We start from the raw sequence: 19538 nt of genomic DNA, 5'->3' as shown, positions 1-19538 counted from the left end.
TTCTTGTAAAATTGGCATTTCCTTTCCTATCTCAAGTTATTCAGCGTTTTGAGGTTCATTTATTTGATTATAAAATGCTGCAAAAATTTCTCCATATATATATATATATCATTGTGGATGTTTGTATGAATTCGCATTGTATAAAATGCTAATGTATATTGATTGATTGTATTCAGTGCCGTAGCGAGGCTATGGAAAATGGGCGAGTGCCAAGGGCGCTCGATGAGATATGGCAAATGCTCAATGATGACCCATTTATTAATTTTTTTTTTAGTAAAACGTAAAATTAAAAATGAATTATATGTGTTTTTGAAATATCCATTTGTATATACATACGTACATTTATTTATTTACATAGATATATGTATACCAGGAAAGCCAAACAGGTAAACCCCAATTCGCCTTCCTAGCCAATTTCAAAAATTGCAGCGTTTTTTATTACATAAATCGTTGAATTTCGAAATGCTGAAAAACACGAAGTTTACTATTCATAGAGATATCTATGGATTTAGACTTTTATATAAATTTTTACATATTGTACATATATCAAATTCAGCTATTGGTGACGGTAAACGGGTTAACAGAATAACCGCTCGCATGAAAATCGCTCGCGCGGATCTCCCGTCGCACGAAAATTGGTCGCACAGGAAAGTTGGTCGCAAAAAAACTGCTTGCAAAATTGGTCGCAAATACTTTTTTATTTATGAGATTTTTATTATTATCTACTTTACATACGAACTTCACATGTGAATACGGACTGACGAGTTCTTTCCGTCATTGTAGAATCGAAAATTATTTGCGACCAATTTTGCGAGCAGTTTTCTTGCGACCAACTTTCCTGTGCGGCGGAAGACCCGCACGAGCGGTTATCCTGTTAGCAATTCACATTTGACGAGTAATCACCGAACCATTGGTGACCTAGTTGGCAGGAATGTTTTTGCCAATTTGATGGAGGAACTGTTTCAACAATGAAATCAGATTGGCAAACTCTGATAGGAAACGATCGACTTGGAGTCACAAATATCCAAGTCTGACCAGTCGTATTTAAAAATACCTAAAAAATGTTAGAAAACTATGTTTTAAAATAACAATAAATAAATGGCGGCAAAAAAAAAATATATATTTTATATACCACCAACATCTCAAGTACCTGCGGAGCATTGAAAATGTGCGGCGCGACACGTTTGTGTTTTACATATAATTTTTTATTTGTTTACATCAATTTTATTTTTTCTTTGCGCCAATTTTTTCCGCCCCTCATATTTGCCGTCCCTGGGCAAATGCCCAGTTTGCCACCCCTTAGATCTGGTGGTAATTGGATTATTAGTCACATCACGATCGCCCAAAAGACAATTTTTGCCATGAAAATCGCTATGGGGGTGAAACGAATGAGACGACCGGCATATTGATGCACGTGTTTTTATTATGGCAGCCGAAGATGTAGTGAGGTAGCAACTCTGAACACGGCCGAGTTGGTCCCAACTCGCAGGAAGGTGACCGAACTTGACCATGTCATATAGCGAGCCGCCACATCGCGAATACGGAATATTTGACACTCGAGTTTTCGTTAGTATGATAGTTATCGTTAGTATGATGGACTTTTCGGCTGCCAGATGTTCCATTATAGAGATTTTAGTGACTTTTGGGCGAGCGCTTTGTGATCAATAATCACCGAACCAGATCAGGGCCTGACCACCGATGTCAATAATGAATTAAAAATTAAATATCACGTGAGAGCCACTGATATAATACATTAATAATTTTGAAATATTTAATCATATTTTTGAAAATTTTCATGCCATTAAAATTTTCGGTAGAAGTACTGATTTACCGGCCTTCATAATTTAAATAAACTAATTTACCGGTTATTTACCCGTAAATTAGTTTACCGGTAAAAGAGTCCCTTGTACGAACAATGCAATTCGAGAGAACGGCTTTTGTATGGCAGTTGGTAAAAGTGTAGTTATCGTCCCGCAGACGGGAATGTTGGCTACGACTGTGGTGTGAATTTCACTCACACTGAAACGTGAACTGGTGGTGGTGAAAGAGGTGGAGACGAAGGTGGAAGTGGAAGTGGAATTGGAAGTGGAAGTGGAAGTGGACGTGGAAGTAGAGGGGCAGAAGGAAGTAGGGGGTAGATACGTCTGCTTCTATACGTCATTCACCATTCGACAATTAGCGCTCGACGTTCCCCACTATCCATACACCACCATCCATTCATCACTCTCTGGTTTCCACTGCGTGTGGGATCGAAACGACACGTCCGAGACGCTGACTTCAACTCTTGGAACGCACCACCAGTATGTTTTCATTCATTTTTCAGCAATTATTTCAGAGCGTCACTGACAGCTTCGTTTCGGCGTGGCTCCTCCTCCTCCCCATTGTGAAATGATTCAACTCTTTCCATTTTTATTTACAGTGTCAACAATACTGTATGATATCTCCTTAGATACTGATTTGAATATATTATAATTATATTAACTGAAACTGAAATAATGTTTGGTTTGATGTCTATTATGAGCATCTTCATATTTATAATTGAATTGTATGTATGTATGTACATGTAGATGAAACCAAAAATACTTAATTGTTTCATTTTATTAAATTTTCATTTGGCATGCTATCAATTTTGGTAAAAAAAATTCAATTGAATATTAATTAATTTATTATCTATTCATATTATTTCAGACATATCTTTAAAAAGTGTGCTTATTATCCTTAGCTTTCATATTCGACAATGATATCGTTGAATTTGAAGCACCACTCTTGTAATACTGAAAATACAGATATGATCAATTAATAAAGCTATTAAGTGTACTTGAAAAGTTAATGATGTAACGGTTCATAGTATTGCTAAGTATGTAATTCCTCAATCGATATTTTAAGATTATATTCGTAAATTCAATATTGTTCCCATCAAACTAGTGCATATTCAGTTACATATTCGTATGCATCGTTTTTTTCTATGCTGACTTAACAATTATTATTTCTTAATCGTTCATTGATAAACCAGAAATATCATAACAGTTTTTCCGGCTTTGATTTAAGGCATTATTCATACAATATGATATTCATTTCACATGCATGTTGTTAAATTTCATTTGACAACATACATATGAATTATAATATACTTTTCTTTTAAATTACTTATAGAAAAATTAATAATAATTGAAATAGTTTACATACTTAAACTAAAAAAAATAGGTGCTACTTTAGTATGTGGTCTACCTTAGAATGCGATCTACATTTGAATCGCAGTCAACTATTTTTTATTTTTTTATGTATTGTAGCAACGAAATGTTTATTACAATTTTTATTTTTTCCTGCCGCCCCATAATGTTGTCGAAGCATTTCTATCAAAATATCGTCAGCAGATACATATCTCTTAAATGATTAGTGCCAACCTTAACTTAACCTAACCTATCCTGACCCTTAAATATGTAAATAGGTGTTGGCTGCTAAGATATGTTTTTTTTTTGTGAAAATATTGATGAAATAAAACTTAAAAAAAAAAGATATATTATCATCCAACACCTATTTATTTAAGGGTCAGGATAGGTTAGGTTAAGTTAAAATTGGCCCTATTAATTTAAGATTATGTTGTTAGGATCGGTATTATTTAGTATCAGTGTCATACGCGAGAACTGAGACAGTGAAACCGCATATTAAAGTAAAAACGTGAAGGTAGATATCATACTAAAGTAGATATGTGAAGGTAGACCGCATACTACATAAAGTAGCACCAAAAAATATCTATGTTTATATCTCAGTATTCAAATCATATCGAAGCTTACTACATTTATCATTTATCACATCCTAATGCCAATAAACGTTATCTTTATAATCATACCTCCCATCACAATGTAGATGTGTCAATTTAGCTTGAAATTCTTCATCAATGGTTTTATCTTTTTTATTATTTTTTAATTATTCTCCAATTGGTAACGCACTAGATATGTATGTTAGTCATATACAAATTGTTGGGTTATATAGGTGCGTTTTGATTGTGATATTGTCAGAGTGACTTTATAAACTAAAGTCGCAATTATTAATTATTACGTTTTTTTTGTTACAGAAAATTTTTCCAACATTGGTTATTGTGAAACGAACTGATGATGATACTGTATTGTTGAATCAGAAATAACGAATTGATAGTGAGACTGCCATCCATATTTTTATGTAAATAAATTTTAGTGGTTGTGTATTTGCCAAAATTATCATTACTTTTATTGAAATAATTCATAATATTTTTTTTTATATTTTTTTTTATTATGTCAAAAAATGGGCCACATATGTCTAAGATCTCTTAACGTAGTTGAAGTTTATTTATTTGTATAGAATTTATACAACGTTTCGCCATATTTTGTAAATTATTGCCATTTTAGACTTGCCAAATTTACAATAGTAACTAAGCGCTCAATATTCAAATATGAAATATTGCATAATTAGATAATTATTAAAATAATAGAAAAATGTCAGGCGGTAATAGTGGTGGTAGTAAAAGTGGCCGAGGTGGTGGAAGCGGAGTTAGCAACTCTGGCGGTGGAAGAGCTGGCAGGGGAGGTTGGGAAGAGGCTGGAGGTGAATTTTATCAAGAAAGCTATCCCGGAGGAGCCGAACTAGATTCAAAAGCTAATATAGCCACTTTATTGCCTTCGAAACAGATGAGAGGAAGTAAGCGCTGTGAATTTTATTTTTTTTTAATATGAATTTTTATATGAGTTGCTGATATAATTAAATTTTTTTAGCTACCGTAAGAAGAATACGACCTGCTGGCGAAAGAAGGCAATCTACAGCAGCGCGAGGTACTGCTACTAGAGATGTACTAGTTTCCATGCTACCAGATTTATCAGGTAATTATTATATATATGTTACAGTCGAAGTGTATTTTCAGATGCAATATATTCCAACTGGCGTTTTAAGTCATTCATATTCAAATACAATTCAACTAGTAAATAATATCTCTATAATCGCAAATACACTTTCAACAATGTGCACCAGTTGTAATATATCAGTTGAGTTTTGACAGCTCTGTTGTTTTTACGAATGCTTAAGAATTCAATGATACATACGTTAATAAAGGTAATGAGTACTGTATTACGATAGCTCTAAAAATGTTTTTACTATCCAACTCAATCTACTAGTCGAGTGACGTTTTCACGAAAACCATCATCTTAAACCTCTCCATCCTAATTATAGTTGAACTGTATATTCAGTTGTAATATATTTTGACCAGTTGGAATGTACTTTGTCATATGAATTAACTTACGTGAGTTAGACGGAATATATTCCAACTAAATATGAAGTCAAAATATATTACAGTTGAAAATACACTTAAACTTTAACGATAGTTGGTACCAGGTTAAATGGAATATATTCCGACTAATTAAAATATATTACAACTGGAAGATATACTTCAACTGTAACATATACATATCTATATCAATTTTTTTTTGTCATTAATATAAATTGGAGAAACCCATTATAATATGTAGTATTTCAATTCAAAATGAAATAAAATAGCAAAGTTTTATGTTGTAATTGGTTTTGTAGAGAATCTTTCCAATGAAGAAAGCACATGGGAAGAAATAATGCAAATCAAGGCTATGCCTGTTCCAATGGCACAAAAACGAGATTTGAAAGCACAACTACAGGTATATTTAATTTATTTTAATTGGTAATTTCAGATTGGTAATGAAAGAATTTTCACATTTTTATAATTTGTAGAGCGCAACTAAACTTCGACTGCAAGGTTTTGAACAGTTACAGTGGAGAAGACGTAAAGCATGGCAAGGAACCAGAGCAAGATTCAAAGAGCTTTTGGGAAAATTACAACTATGGAAAGGTTCATTTAAAACGATAGAGGGTAATTTTGGAACAGGCGTTGTAGCTTATTTCCTTCTTCTGAAGTGGTTGTTGTTTCTTAACTTTGTGATATCTATTTTCAATATTGCCTTTATCATTGTGCCGAGCGCTGTGCTCGCAAAGTCCGCAGAACCCAACGAGGAGCAGTGTGATATGATCACATCGCCTAATTCAACACAGTGTTGTACAGAATACTATTTTAATAATACTTATGAAGATGGTAATTATGTATTGGACATTGTTCAGGGCACAGGGTGGATGGAGAAGACCATATTATTTTATGGTATGTATACGCATAAGGTATTCACATACTATGTGGGTGGAAGCAACAGTAATTTGAGCTTTGTTGACGATAAGTCTGGTACTACAATGTATTATGATCTGCCATTGGCGTATATTCTTATACCTATAGTTTATTTTTCGATATCGTTGATAGCCATTGTAAAATCGGCAGCGAGAGGCTTTAAAGAACGGCTCGTTGAAGGTGAGGGTCAATTTTATCAATACTGTAATCTCATATTCGGCGGTTGGGACTTTTGTATACACAATGAAAAGTCGGCAAATATCAAACACAAAGCACTTTTCCATGAAATCAAGGGATGTTTAGAGAGGGAAAGACTCGAGGAAGAGCGGCAAGCTAGATCTAAAGAAGAACAATTGAAATTAATTTTCATCCGTGTGATAGTAAATATTATTGACATATGCATTTTGGCAGGTTCTGCATATTTGATTTACTACACATTTAATTTCTCCTTTAAAAACCTGAACAATCTGCCAACATCGTCTTCATTAGTTAACACTTCGAAAGATTTTGCCTCTCAATATCCAATGTCTACAGATGCCTTCATGTCCAATTTCTCAGAGCCGTTGATTAAGCCAGCTGAATTTTCGTATGACAATTTCAATAGAAACACACTTGTAATGGGCGAGTATAAGTCGGAACCAGATTTGTTAAGTCAAACTCAAGAGTTTGTATTACAATACTTGCCTTCATTTTGTATCGTCGGTCTAAACATATTCGTACCGACGCTATTTCAGTACTTGGTACAGTTCGAACATTATTCCCCAGCGTTTGTTATTAAAATTTCGCTGCTCAGAACTGTGCTCCTACGCTTGTCGTCCCTTTTTGTACTTTTGAGTCAGTTTTACTTTTTGATTGTATCGGACGACTCGGCACATCAGTGTTCAGATATTGAAAATGACCACTTGCAATGTTGGGAAACGTACGTTGGTCAGCAACTGTATAAACTTTTGATCGCTGACTTTGCAATTCAGATAATCGTAACATTTTTTATAAATTTTCCCAGATCGCTATTAGCAAGACACACGGAAAGTAAATGTTTTAAATTACTAGGCGAACAAGAGTTTCATCTCCCGAAACACGTTTTGGACGTTGTTTATACTCAGACTTTGTGCTGGCTCGGTGCATTCTATTGTCCCATTTTACCTCTGATTGCCACTGTCCAGTGTTTTTTCATGTTTTATATTAAAAAATTTGCTTGTTTGGTAAATTCAAAGCCCTCTTCCACTGTTTACAGAGCTTCCAAATCAAATTCTCTTTTCATGCTAATTTTGTTGATAAGTTTTTGTATTGCTATATTACCTCTCGGTTATGCGGTGGCAGAACTCTCACCGTCGAGAGGATGCGGACCTTTCAGACATTTATCATCAGTGTGGAATGAACTTGTTTTAACATTCAATAAGTTTCCCAACATTCTCACGAGTATTATATTCCTCATGGGAACATACGTGTTCGCTGTTCCAGCATTCGTCATATTGGTTTTGCTACTTTATTATTACTGGGCAGTGGCTGCTGCAAATAGGCATATGGTTAGCGTTTTGAAAAGTCAGTTGGTGTTGGAAGGACACGATAAGCAATTTCTTCTCAACCGTCTGTCCGCTTTTATAAGACAACAACAAAAGAGAAACGAAAGAGCGCGTCAACATCACGCACATACCAATGTTGATGATGACGATTCTATTAGACATAGTTCTAAGTAAAAATCTTCCATTATATAAATATTTTAAATAATGCATTTACTTTTTTGTCTATTTATATGAGTAATGTCAATAATACCCACAATGAACCATATACAGTTTGGTACGTTATGAAAGTGAACTATTTATGATTACCTCAATACAGCATTTATTTATGCCATCGTTTATTTTGTTTGGTTATAAACTATTATTTATTTTTCAATCTAGGCTAAGGAAATTAATGTATAAAATTTGTAAAATATTTAAACTTCAATAAACATAGGTTAAATTATCGTGCTATTGCACAATAAAAATCGGTAATCTAAGATAATTTATGTAAAGCACAATTCAACAGCTCAACTGAAAAATAAATTATTTTTATGCAATATTTTTCAATTTTGGATTGTTTTAATTTTTTTTTAGAAGACTGCATAATCCATATTGAAATTTTAATTTGTGATTTTTTTTATCCATTTATGTACATATTTTCAATTAAAATAATCTAAAATTGAAAAATATCGCTTTTATCAACAACAAAAAAATGGTATTTGCTCATTTTTATCATTAAAAAATACATATGTACATATATAAAATATTCCAATTCTCTACAATATTACTTTTTAAAAACTTATGAACATTCAGTACAAATATTCATATATTCTTACAAGAAGAATGTGAACCGTTTGTTCGGTGGGACTTTGTTTATGATACTTATAAAGTATAACACAACACGAAAGACTGTTTCGATTAAATTTGTTTACCATTTATAGCTCAAGTACTAGGCCACATTCTCAATAGATAATTTATACATACACATTCATCGTAATTCCTATAAATCGTGCTAGTAAGATTTCATAAGTATTTAACACGTTCTGTGAAGGATCGTGATATTTTGATTTTATTTATATTAATTGCTATTGCAAATTATGAATCTTTATTATGTATAAATTTAAGTTAAAAAACCCCAAGAATACATATACAACGTGTAAGATTAAAATAATCTATAAATCAAAAGTTATAAATTATCTAGTCATTATAGTCATTAGTTAATATACATATTTGTAATGTAAAAAGTACATGTATGGCGTTGCATTTTACATTTTTTCAATATTGCCACGACACCTACGTACATACATACATACATACATATACTGTTTCCGTGTAATTCAAATATGCTTCTTATAACGAGTATAAAATAAGCGCTATTTGTGTTTTTATTTTATATTTCATTATTTTTGCTGCAAATATAACTTTTTTTAATATTTTTTTTAATTTATTTTATTTAAAATTAATATTTTAATTTTAAATCATGGCATTTAATTTTGTATATACATACATACATATAATACGTACATAAATATATAATAAGAATTTTGGTATCTCATATCGAATGTAAAAAGTAAATACATATATGTGGATCTTAAATTGTATGTTTACATGTAAAATTGTATTTAATAATAAAGTTTATTTGCATCAAATGCCTTTTTATTTTCAGTGAAAGGATGTAATAAAAATCATTTATTGGAATCAATTATATATATATATATAGTATTTATCTATTTTATTTTATCACAATATACATATGTATTACGGCTATAAAAATGGACTAGAGTATACACTAGATTATTAAAAAATATTCCCTAAAAATTTTGAATACCCATTATATAATGATAATCTCCCCAAGTACATATCATTTTTTTTTTATATACATATAATACATATGTATTGAAAAGTTGAAACATTTTCAAAGGCACGTTTGACATTAATTAATGTTTTATATTTAGGACTACTAAACGTTCATGATATATTTTTTTTATTAAAAAATATTTATTTTACTTTGGGAAACATGTTATAAATTGCAACAGTGAACTATTAAGAATTCATATATAAAATATTTCAGTAACAGTACATATTTAAAATAAATATAAGAGTGTACTTAATTTAATTAATTTTAAATAAATATATGCACAGTAATAAGCTGATCTTATTCGATGCCGTGATTTCATCACTATATGACTGCGTCAGTTCTTGTTGAAACACAGTTGTATGAATTTTCGGCAAAGTTGCTTTTACTTGTAGATGACTGAGTTTTTGAAGGATCGAATATGAAGAGACTTGTATCGTCTTCTGGTGATGTTCGATTTTTACGCAAACCTGAAAAATTTAAACAATTAAACAAAGAACAGAATATTCTTAAATAACAAATGAAACAAATCATAATATTCCTTTTTAGTTATACTGTAAAATATTATTAATTGTATTTTATGAAATTGTTTTAAAATTCGAACTATTATATAATTTGCTTCAATAATACATCAATGTTTTAAAGTTGGTACCAATTTTTCTAGTATGACCCGAATTACTAGAATTTTCCAATTGCCTTCTAACTGATTCTGAAGCACTCTTTGGTCTTTCATCAGGCGTGACTGTATCTACAGATTTCCCTTCACTATATGTTGTATCTAAAACTTAATATTAGATTAGATATTTACTTAAATAAATATTTGAATATCAATTTAATATACATATGTATTACTTTTTTTAGGTGAAAGGTCCTCTCTGGCGATAAATCCTTTTATAGGTGGTAAAATCTTTCGATTAGCTTCAAGTTTTATATTTGGTAATATTTCAACATCGCCACTGTCACCGAGTGAAATTTCAGTAAACTTGGAGGCCGAATTGCCTGAAGGATTTCGACTGTTAATCTCATTTAAACTGTCTTGCGATTTGAATCTCTTCAATTGGTGTGCAAATATTTCGTTTGCATTACTAGAAGTGGTGTGGGGAGGTAATGTTTTTTCAATACTCGGAGCAACAAATACCCGATGCTTGGATATCGGAGACAATTTTCGTATTTGGGTGCGAGCTTCCAGCTCTATTGATTTCTTACCAAAATCTTCATCCTCATTCTTTCCGCCAAAGAGAGGTGAAAGTTTAACATTTCCATTTGTCTTTAATGTTATATCAGGCGCCTGTTTAACAACAATAATACCGTCATCGCTGCCCGAATCTTCTTCCACGGTATCCATTTTATAATTGGGATTTTCAAACCCTGTTTCCGACGCATCCAGGGTAGAATCGTTGACAAGTCTTTCAGATTTTTTAGATTCGTTCATCACATTACTTACATCATTTTTAACTTTGAGATTTATGTCGTTATACTCATGGATTACATAATTTAAAAGCCATTCATAGCCCTTTTTCAATCCTGGATCAATATGTCGCTTTGCATTCTTTCCTTTAGGAATAGTTGCCGTGTAAGATTCAACACGCGTTGGACATTTGTATCTAAAACGTTTTTTTAAACACATAGATTTAAAAAATTGTACTAACATGTATACATAGTACAATGAAAATTACCTATTGACAATGGATTCAACATTCAATCTCTCTACAATATCAAGGTCGTCCATTGCACCTTTGAGATCTTGCTTATTCGCCAATATTAACACCGGTTTACCTGAATTCAAACAATGAAAAATATATTCAATAATAATCCAGAGAAGTATTAAAACAATGCGTAGGTGCTATTATAACCGGATATGTGTGGGTGAGCAAGAACTTCTTCGAGTACTTGAGCACATTCGTGTAATCGACCACGGTCGGCTGAATCCACCACGAATATCAAGCCATGTGCATCTGCATAGTAATGTCGCCAAGCTCGCCGGAACTGGTCACAGCCTCCGACATCATGCAAATGCACCAGCCGGTTTCGATAATGCAGTTGGGCCGGTTGAAATCCAACCGTAGGGGCTTCGGAACCGGCATTTCCCACGAGTAGTCCGACTGTTCTGGTCTTACCGGCATTGTCTAATCCAGCTAACAATATAACTATAGAATTCTCTTCAGTTTTTTTGGCACAGTTATAACAACCTTTCAGTGAGTTTCCCATTTATAATCACAATGACTTTAAATCAAATGAGCATTCATAAATTGATATATTTTAAGAATAAGAACAATGTAAAATATTCAAGATATTGGATTACACATCAACGATACTAGATTCTACGTAAGAAATATTTTCTGGAAATATCTTGAATCTCGTTCATTTTATGTTGCAGCATGCTATAAATATACAAAAAATTTACGATTAAATACAGAATTTTATTATTGTGTACAGTAAGTAAATCATAGGACAACAATAAATAGTCGAGTTCTGTTTACAGTTACTCATCAATTTTGAAATTATACAATACACTCACGGTCTACTATGTCGAAAGTTTAATTTTTCAGTGTTAAAGAACATATGGATAGTGCAATAACGTGAAATAATTATTAGAAATATCAAAGCGCGAGATAGTAGTTCGTCCTTAGTTACCCGCTAGTAAACAAAGCGGATGCATCATTTTCTAACCTAACGCAAAGATATATGTCCATTGCTGGAATTTGACTTTTTTGTAATCGTAGATTTCAACAAATTTATTTATAACAATGGGTCTTTGCGATATATCTATAACGTATGAACAATTATAACTCTTTGTGTATATAAATATTAAGATAAATAAATATCTATGTACATATGCTTATGTACACACAAGTATTTACCTACATGTTTGTTTCCTACGTGACATAAATTAATAATGTAAAATTGATTGAGTTCAATCAATTTTAAATTCAAAATATTTTAATATTGGAGAATGTTTTTCTAATCATACTATGCGTGGATGTAGTTGTAATGTTTCACGTCGAAAATTTAATATACATACACATGCAGAGGATAAACGTTAAGATTATATTTAAAACAAGTAGAAAGGAATGTATATAATTTGGACGAGAAGTCTTGAAAATTTAAATATAGAGGCAGATATAATGAAATAAATTAAAAGATGCATATGTGAAATTTTTCCAAAAAGAGTACAAAAAATATATCGATAATTGGATAACGAACAATAAATCAAGTTCATGGATAATGAATGAAAGTTACATATGACAATTTGAAATATTTGAGAACCTTGTCGGAGGTACTGAACCCCATCAGTTTCATATGCGCATTCAGCGAACCCTTCTTAATTGGCACCCGAATCATATGATTCGGGTGTGTGTCTTGACTTCCGCCGAACCCCTGGGGTTCGATCGAACCCAGGTTAAGAACCACTGCATTAGAGTATTAATAAGAAGGAATCACATTTCTAGAAAAACTAACTTTGTAAGTAACTAAGTTAGTAAGTAAAAAACTAACTAACTTAGTAGTAAGTATTTAATTTTTTAAATTCATAACTAAAACTATTGAATAATTACGAGTCACACTTGTTTAGAAATTCCTTATTCAAAACTGATTAATTTTATTATCAACATAAAATAAATTAAAATACGCTCGAGTCATTTTGAAATTCATAATGTTTTTCTATAGTTTCAAAGAGTACAACGAGGATGTAATGCCATTTTGATGAAAAGATCGACTGTTTTGCAATCTGTCGAAGACAATGGGGTGTGTATACAGAGTGTATGGTCGTGATGCGGCAGCTAGTTAGGGCCAATCGATTGCTGTCAGTTTGGCTGTCAGTGTTGGTGTTGAGTGGGAGTGGGTGGGAGCGGGAGTGACGCCCCCGCCGAGCCCCTTCCATGGAGGCGGGCGAGGAGGGGGGAGAGGGGCAGCCTCCTGTGGCGAAGCCCCCGCGCCCGGGACTTCTCACTCACATCGTCTACATCGAGGCCGAAGCGGAGGCGGAGACGGAAACGGAAACGGAAACGGAAGCAGAAGAGGAAGAGGAAGAGGACGCGGACGCGGTAAACACGACACACAAACGCACACGCACACGCACACTCACAGTCACACTCGCACGCACCCTTCGACCCTTATTGCTTACGATCTATTGTTCCATTCTGCTCGCGTTGTCATCGATTCTACCACGCTTGGCCGTGTTGTTGTTCGCCCTTTGTTTTGATTCTGTTTGTAAACATTTCATATTCGTTCAAATTCGACACATAGAACAATGGCGAGGGTGGTTTTTTAGGTTTGTGCCTATTTACGCGTTTCATTGTTGTATAGTTTGACTGGTTTTTTCATTTTTATCTCCCTTTAAATCATTATTTGAATACTTACTATATTTTAATTTCGTATTGAAATTGCACCATAATATGATCGTGTATATTTATTTCATTTTTATCACTTTTAATTAATTCCGCATATGTATATGAAAATTTATTTTTGTGCAATTATTTTTATGCACTCGTAGTGTATAGACTTATTATTATAAATTGCAGTTTTATTAATTAATATAACTTTTCATAATATTTCTGTATTCAATGTATTTAATGCTTAATGTTTTTTGTGACAAAATAAATTATCTTGATTAGTTACAACTTGCAATCAAAATTTTCTCATATTATAATAACAATGTTGAATAATGCAACACTTTTAGCATTTTTCTATGAAGAGAAATACTAAATATATATATATTTTTTGGAAATATAAGACAAATATATTTAAATTTAATTATGGAAAGTCAATAATATTAAATTACTAAATAAAATGAAATCGTTATAAAATTTAGAATTTGTTTATATTCAACATAAAATATGAAATTAAATACTGTGCGCCTACCAAAATAATTTCTTGGTCCGCAAAAGCTTTTTTTTATGGTTGTTTAATTTCAATATTTATCATTTCATATCAATGTGATTTATTCAAATATATTGACTATCAATTACATTACAGGAGGCTGTTGCTATGAATGTTGTTAATATATCGCGAAGTAGAGAAAATTCTCCATCAACTCCATCATCAATAGATGACGATGACTACAGGAATAGCAATTCTTGTGACAGTGGATCTCCAACTGACAATGCCTCCTCCGATGATGAGCGATTGAGAAATATCATCATAACCAAAAAGAAAAAGAAGATTCCCAAACGTCGAAACACGTCTACTGCAGTCACTCCGCCCAGAGATATTTCGCTGAGCCAGGAGAAAAGAGCCACATCAATCGAAAGATTGATATCTGGTAATGATAAATTTATGCCCAAAACTTCATATCAGTGCGATATTTGTTCAAGAAATTTTCGTTCTGCATATCACCTCGACCAGCACAAAAGAAATAATCATGAAATAGGCGAAAGTCAAGAAGACATCAATTTGGCTGAAGATGAAGAAGGTCAGTGGACTTGCGAAAAATGCGGCCTCAAATACAATACGAAAACGTTACTTCTTTATCACTTGCGTAGAAAACATAATTCCGAAGTTAATTTTCAATACACTTGCCAATATTGTGGACTCGAATATGCCAAGAAAAATGGACTATATAAACATATGTTAAGGAAGCACAATGTTCAAAGTTATTCATTTGAGAGCTCCAAAGAAAAGTACAAATGCAAATACTGTAGTGCAGTCTATGAATTTAAGCAGAGCCTCTTCAGACACATGAAAACCAAACATTTACAATCAGATTTGAATCAAATTGTTTATAAGTGCAAATTTTGCGGATCTTCATTTGGCCAGAGACAAAATCTATTTGATCACATTAAAGATGAACATGAACAAGCAGATGTTTATTCCTGCGAACATTGCGGGTATATGTGCATGGAAAAAAATGAATTGGTTTTACATTTCAGCGAAAACCATCTCCAAAATACACTATTGAGCGGTGGTGAAGCTTCGGATAATGATGGCTCAGATGGAAACATGCATATCGATGAAAGTAGAAATGAAACTCACAAATCCAGTTGGTGGAAGACTACTGCCATTTCGAATGGTAGGAGAGCGTGTAAATTTTGCGATATGGTTCTTTCCAACGGAAACCGATTGAGGTATCATTTGAAAGTTAAACATCCTAATGAATTTCAAGCACTGAAAAACGAGCAGGTATTTGAAGAGGAAGAAAAGAAATACAAATGTGTCATATGCGGCTTGCAGTACAAAAATAAAATGTGTTTAAGATATCATTCCAAATTAAAACATGGAAACATGATGAATCTTCCTAGTGCCGCATATGGTTGCGAATATTGTGGCCAAACATTTAAAACTCCCGCCAATTTAAAACAGCACATTAAGAAGAAGCATGAGGAAGATGATGAAGAATACGTGACCAGTACAAATCGATCCAGAAACAAATACAAATGCGTTTATGTTGAAGTTCCGCCTAAAATTCCGAGTTGTGAGGAAAAAATTGAAAAAGAGGAACCAGAATCTGATAAGTCGGACAAAATGGATGTCGAAAAACGATATGTGTGTGATTTGTGCGAGAACACATTCACATCCATTAATTCGTTAAAACACCACAAACTTGCAAAGCACAACAGTCCATCTGATAAACTATTTCAATGTCCTCATTGTCCCTATTGTGCTAAATTCAATCAATATTTACAGAAACATCTATCTAGTAAACATCCTGATTCAGATTATGCCCCTCAACGAGAAATGCACATGTGCACTGTTTGCGATTACAAGAGCATGAACAAATACCACTACCAGAGACACTTCAAGAGTCATTTCACAGAAGAAAAGCGGTTCATGTGTGAATTTTGCGACTACAGAACAAACCTTCAGAGTTCTATTATCGTGCACAGACGAATTCATACCAAAGAAAAACCTTATGTGTGCGAAATAGAGAATTGTCAATATAGATGTGCTCAAAAAACTGCCATGACCATTCATCAATTAAGTCACAATCCGGAAAAAAATACACAATTCTGTCATTTATGCAGTTTCAAGACCGTAAATAAATATTTGTTTAAAGCGCACGTCAACAAGCACAAGGCTGAAGAGAAGGAATATAAATGTGAACGGTGTCCCTGCATATGCAGAGATTTAAAGAGTTTCGAATGTCACAAACAGGTGCACGCCGACTGCGCAATTTTCAAATGCAGCTATTGCGAATTTGAAACTCAACTTCAGGTATCATTTGACAACCACATGAAAGCGGAACACCAGTTCACTCAGAGTCACATAGTTGCTCTCGAGGGACATATGAAAACTGAACATCAATATATCCAAACTAGTGCCATTTCGCTTGAGAGCCACATGAAACTTGAACCCCAGTACCATCCGAGCAATATGCCCCTTAATCTCGATAGCCATATGAAACCTGATCATCCGTACAATCCGAGCAGTATGCCGCTCCCGCTTGACTATCACATGAAATCACCAGAACACCATTATAATGCTGGTAATCTTCCCCACCCGCTCGATCGGCATATGAAATCCCCTGAACATCATTATAACATGAGTCACATGCCGCTCCCACTCGATGCTCATATGAAGCATTCGGGACATCAATACCACCCAAGTAGTTTTGTACCACTTCCACTCAGCAGTCATACGAAACCGGAACATCGATATATTCAGGCAAACGTCGAGCCTGGTTTATGTAAACCGACTAATTATGTTTATGATGGTCGTGCAGCTCAAATGGTTACCAACGAGATGGTCAATCCATATTTGAATCCAGTGAAATAGAGAAGTAAAAATTAGATGTACGTAATTCGATGTGGCATGTTTGTTAGTCTTTAACTCCCTTTATGTGTATATATATTTAAATAATATAAAAATAAAAACTGTTTCATTGTTATATATATATATAAAATTTATGTAAATGTATGTATGTGTTTATATTTATAAAATAGACACTCGTGATATGGTTGAATTTCAAATGATTTTTAATTTAATATAAAATATTATATTTCGTACAATGCCCTTTCAAAAATAAGTTTTGATCTGGTTGATCTAGCATATGTTTTATGATCGACCTTTTTATTGTGATATTGAATAATAAGACTTAGTTTGTATAAATATTATATATATACATATATACATCGTATGTTGTTTTTTCCAAGTAAAATGATCATTAAAGTATGTATGTTTGTTGATGGAGTCTTCTTCCCTACCTCATTGTCGAGTTAAAATTTTCTTGCTCATTCTAAGTGTTTTTTCTCGTATTTCGAAATTTAAAAATTCTTTAAGTATATTATATTATTATACATATATATAAAATTTTATTTACTATTTTCGAATAGAGTGTTTATCGAATAATTGAAGATTTGAGATTGTAAATTTTATGAAATTTCTATAGATGGCTATTCCTACATATACATAGGTATAACTTGTGGTATCCAGTGCCATAAATTGAAAGTTGTGTGAAGAAGTTAGTTGCTGAGATGTTGTATTTTGAATCGTCCTATTTTGTTTTTATCTTTGTATTCTGTGCTTTTTAATGTTTTAAAGTATGAGAATTTAGAAAAAGAATTGTTGTGAAAAATACTTGGTAAAATCGTGAAATAAATCTCACAAAACATTATTTTGTTTCATTATCCCACAACGAGTGATAACTTGGCAGATTATCCATCCTTTCCAGGTTTAAATGTAATACAATATAAAGCAGAATATTTTTGAAACAATGTTACATTAACCCCACTTTAATTAATTTTTTTTTAAATTAAAGCTTGAAATACCAATAAACCAATATATTGAAAGTGCCAGATTTGACTGATATTTGGAGATTCCTGGGTTTTAGGAGCACATTAAACCTTTTTTAAAAAGGCAGTTTGAACAACCAAGAGGACCTTTAAAATGTGTACCAGTTTTTTAAGAGAGGCAATTCCGATACTCGACGTTTTATTTACACATTCATTGTTGAATAAAATTTATTTTCACCTTCCTCATTTGCTCAATGCTGAGCGTTATGGTTATTGATATCTGGAGTCCGGTGGACGATATGCCTCCACTCTTGCTTTGGCCCTGTGTAAGCATTTAGGAACGATCCCGACAGTTCTTTAATTTGGTCTGACCATCTAGTTGAAGACTCTTGCTTGCCTTCCTTCTATTGTTTCAGTGACTACCTGTTTTTCTTAATTTTTCACATTATTCTTGGTAATATGGCCAAAGTAGGAAATAATTATTTTCCTACATGTTGTGGAGAGTATCTAAAACAGTTAGCTCTTTGTGGAATGTCGATTTTTTTAACCCTTTGAATGCTGACCAACGCCGATCGGCGTTTTGCCAACAAGTTCATGAGCCTGAAATACGCCGATAGTCATTGTATTTTGAGTATGTAAAAAATAAATAATAATACTACTTGCTAAGCCTTTCTAGGTAGCATTGAAAAAAAATGCATTGAACATGGGTCGTGTAATCCGTGTCAATGTTTATAAAGACTGGTTTACACCGGAATTTCTGAATTTATAACCATAGCAAAAATTTTCGAAGGAAATCCCTAACTGCTGAGTATTTCAGATTGTGAGCGTTACATTTTAACAACAATGAAGAAAATGCAACTAGTTTTGGAATAATACATTCATTAATAGACTTCTTTTGTTTATTTTATATTGTTGCAAGATATATTAGAGCAGAAAAATGTAAATATTACATTTCTCTGTATTAGAGAGTCTAAACTTACCTTTACAAAACTCGAAATCCTCGGCGGAAGTTACCTAGGGTTTGTTTGGATTAGCTACAATTTATACCTGCTTTCTAAATAATTATATTTGGAAATGTTGGGAAATTTTTCAGCGTGGTGGGCTTTCAACAGAAAATACGTCAGCACTCAAAGGGTTAAGTATCCATGTCTCGACTCCATGCAATGCAATGGAGGTTCGGTGATTACTAGTCAAATGTGAACCGGTCACAGGACAACCGGTCCCTCTAGATCGGTCCCACGTGATCACCCGTCACACTAAAACTGGTCTCACCCGAAAATTGGTCACGAAAAAACTGGTCACACCCAAAAATTAAAAATTGGTCGAATTTTTGGGTGTGACCAGTT

At 33.0% G+C, this 19538-nt stretch overlaps 3 protein-coding genes across 3 annotated transcripts; 2 read left to right on the top strand and 1 right to left on the bottom strand.

Annotated features, from left to right (window-relative positions):
* The first annotated feature begins 1975 nt into the window (after positions 1 to 1975).
* Positions 1976 to 9093, top strand: LOC143923210 (transmembrane channel-like protein 7). The gene is made up of 5 exons (XM_077446768.1): positions 1976 to 2300; positions 4076 to 4674; positions 4749 to 4853; positions 5554 to 5654; positions 5728 to 9093. Exons 2-5 carry the CDS (start codon positions 4473 to 4475, stop codon positions 7864 to 7866), a joined length of 2547 nt encoding a protein of 848 aa, XP_077302894.1. The 5' UTR covers positions 1976 to 2300; positions 4076 to 4472; the 3' UTR covers positions 7867 to 9093.
* Positions 9094 to 9824: 731 nt separating this feature from the next.
* Positions 9825 to 11765, bottom strand: LOC143909600 (uncharacterized). Its single transcript, XM_077427657.1, has 5 exons — positions 11380 to 11765; positions 11203 to 11302; positions 10379 to 11130; positions 10179 to 10304; positions 9825 to 9996 (listed from the first exon to the last, which is right to left on the bottom strand). Exons 1-5 carry the CDS (start codon positions 11732 to 11734, stop codon positions 9851 to 9853), a joined length of 1479 nt encoding a protein of 492 aa, XP_077283783.1. The 5' UTR covers positions 11735 to 11765; the 3' UTR covers positions 9825 to 9850.
* Positions 11766 to 13317: 1552 nt separating this feature from the next.
* On the top strand, positions 13318 to 17352 carry LOC143908990 (uncharacterized). The gene is made up of 2 exons (XM_077426858.1): positions 13318 to 13569; positions 14501 to 17352. The coding sequence occupies exons 1-2, from the start codon at positions 13405 to 13407 to the stop codon at positions 17234 to 17236; spliced, it is 2901 nt and encodes a 966-aa protein (XP_077282984.1). The 5' UTR covers positions 13318 to 13404; the 3' UTR covers positions 17237 to 17352.
* The last annotated feature ends 2186 nt before the right edge of the window (positions 17353 to 19538 follow it).

This window comes from Arctopsyche grandis, chromosome 3 (assembly GCF_051622035.1).
Source record: "Arctopsyche grandis isolate Sample6627 chromosome 3, ASM5162203v2, whole genome shotgun sequence".
NCBI lineage: Eukaryota > Metazoa > Arthropoda > Insecta > Trichoptera > Hydropsychidae > Arctopsyche > Arctopsyche grandis.
The sequence above is the reverse complement of the archived record's forward strand: the minus strand, read 5'-3'. Positions and strand labels throughout refer to the sequence as shown.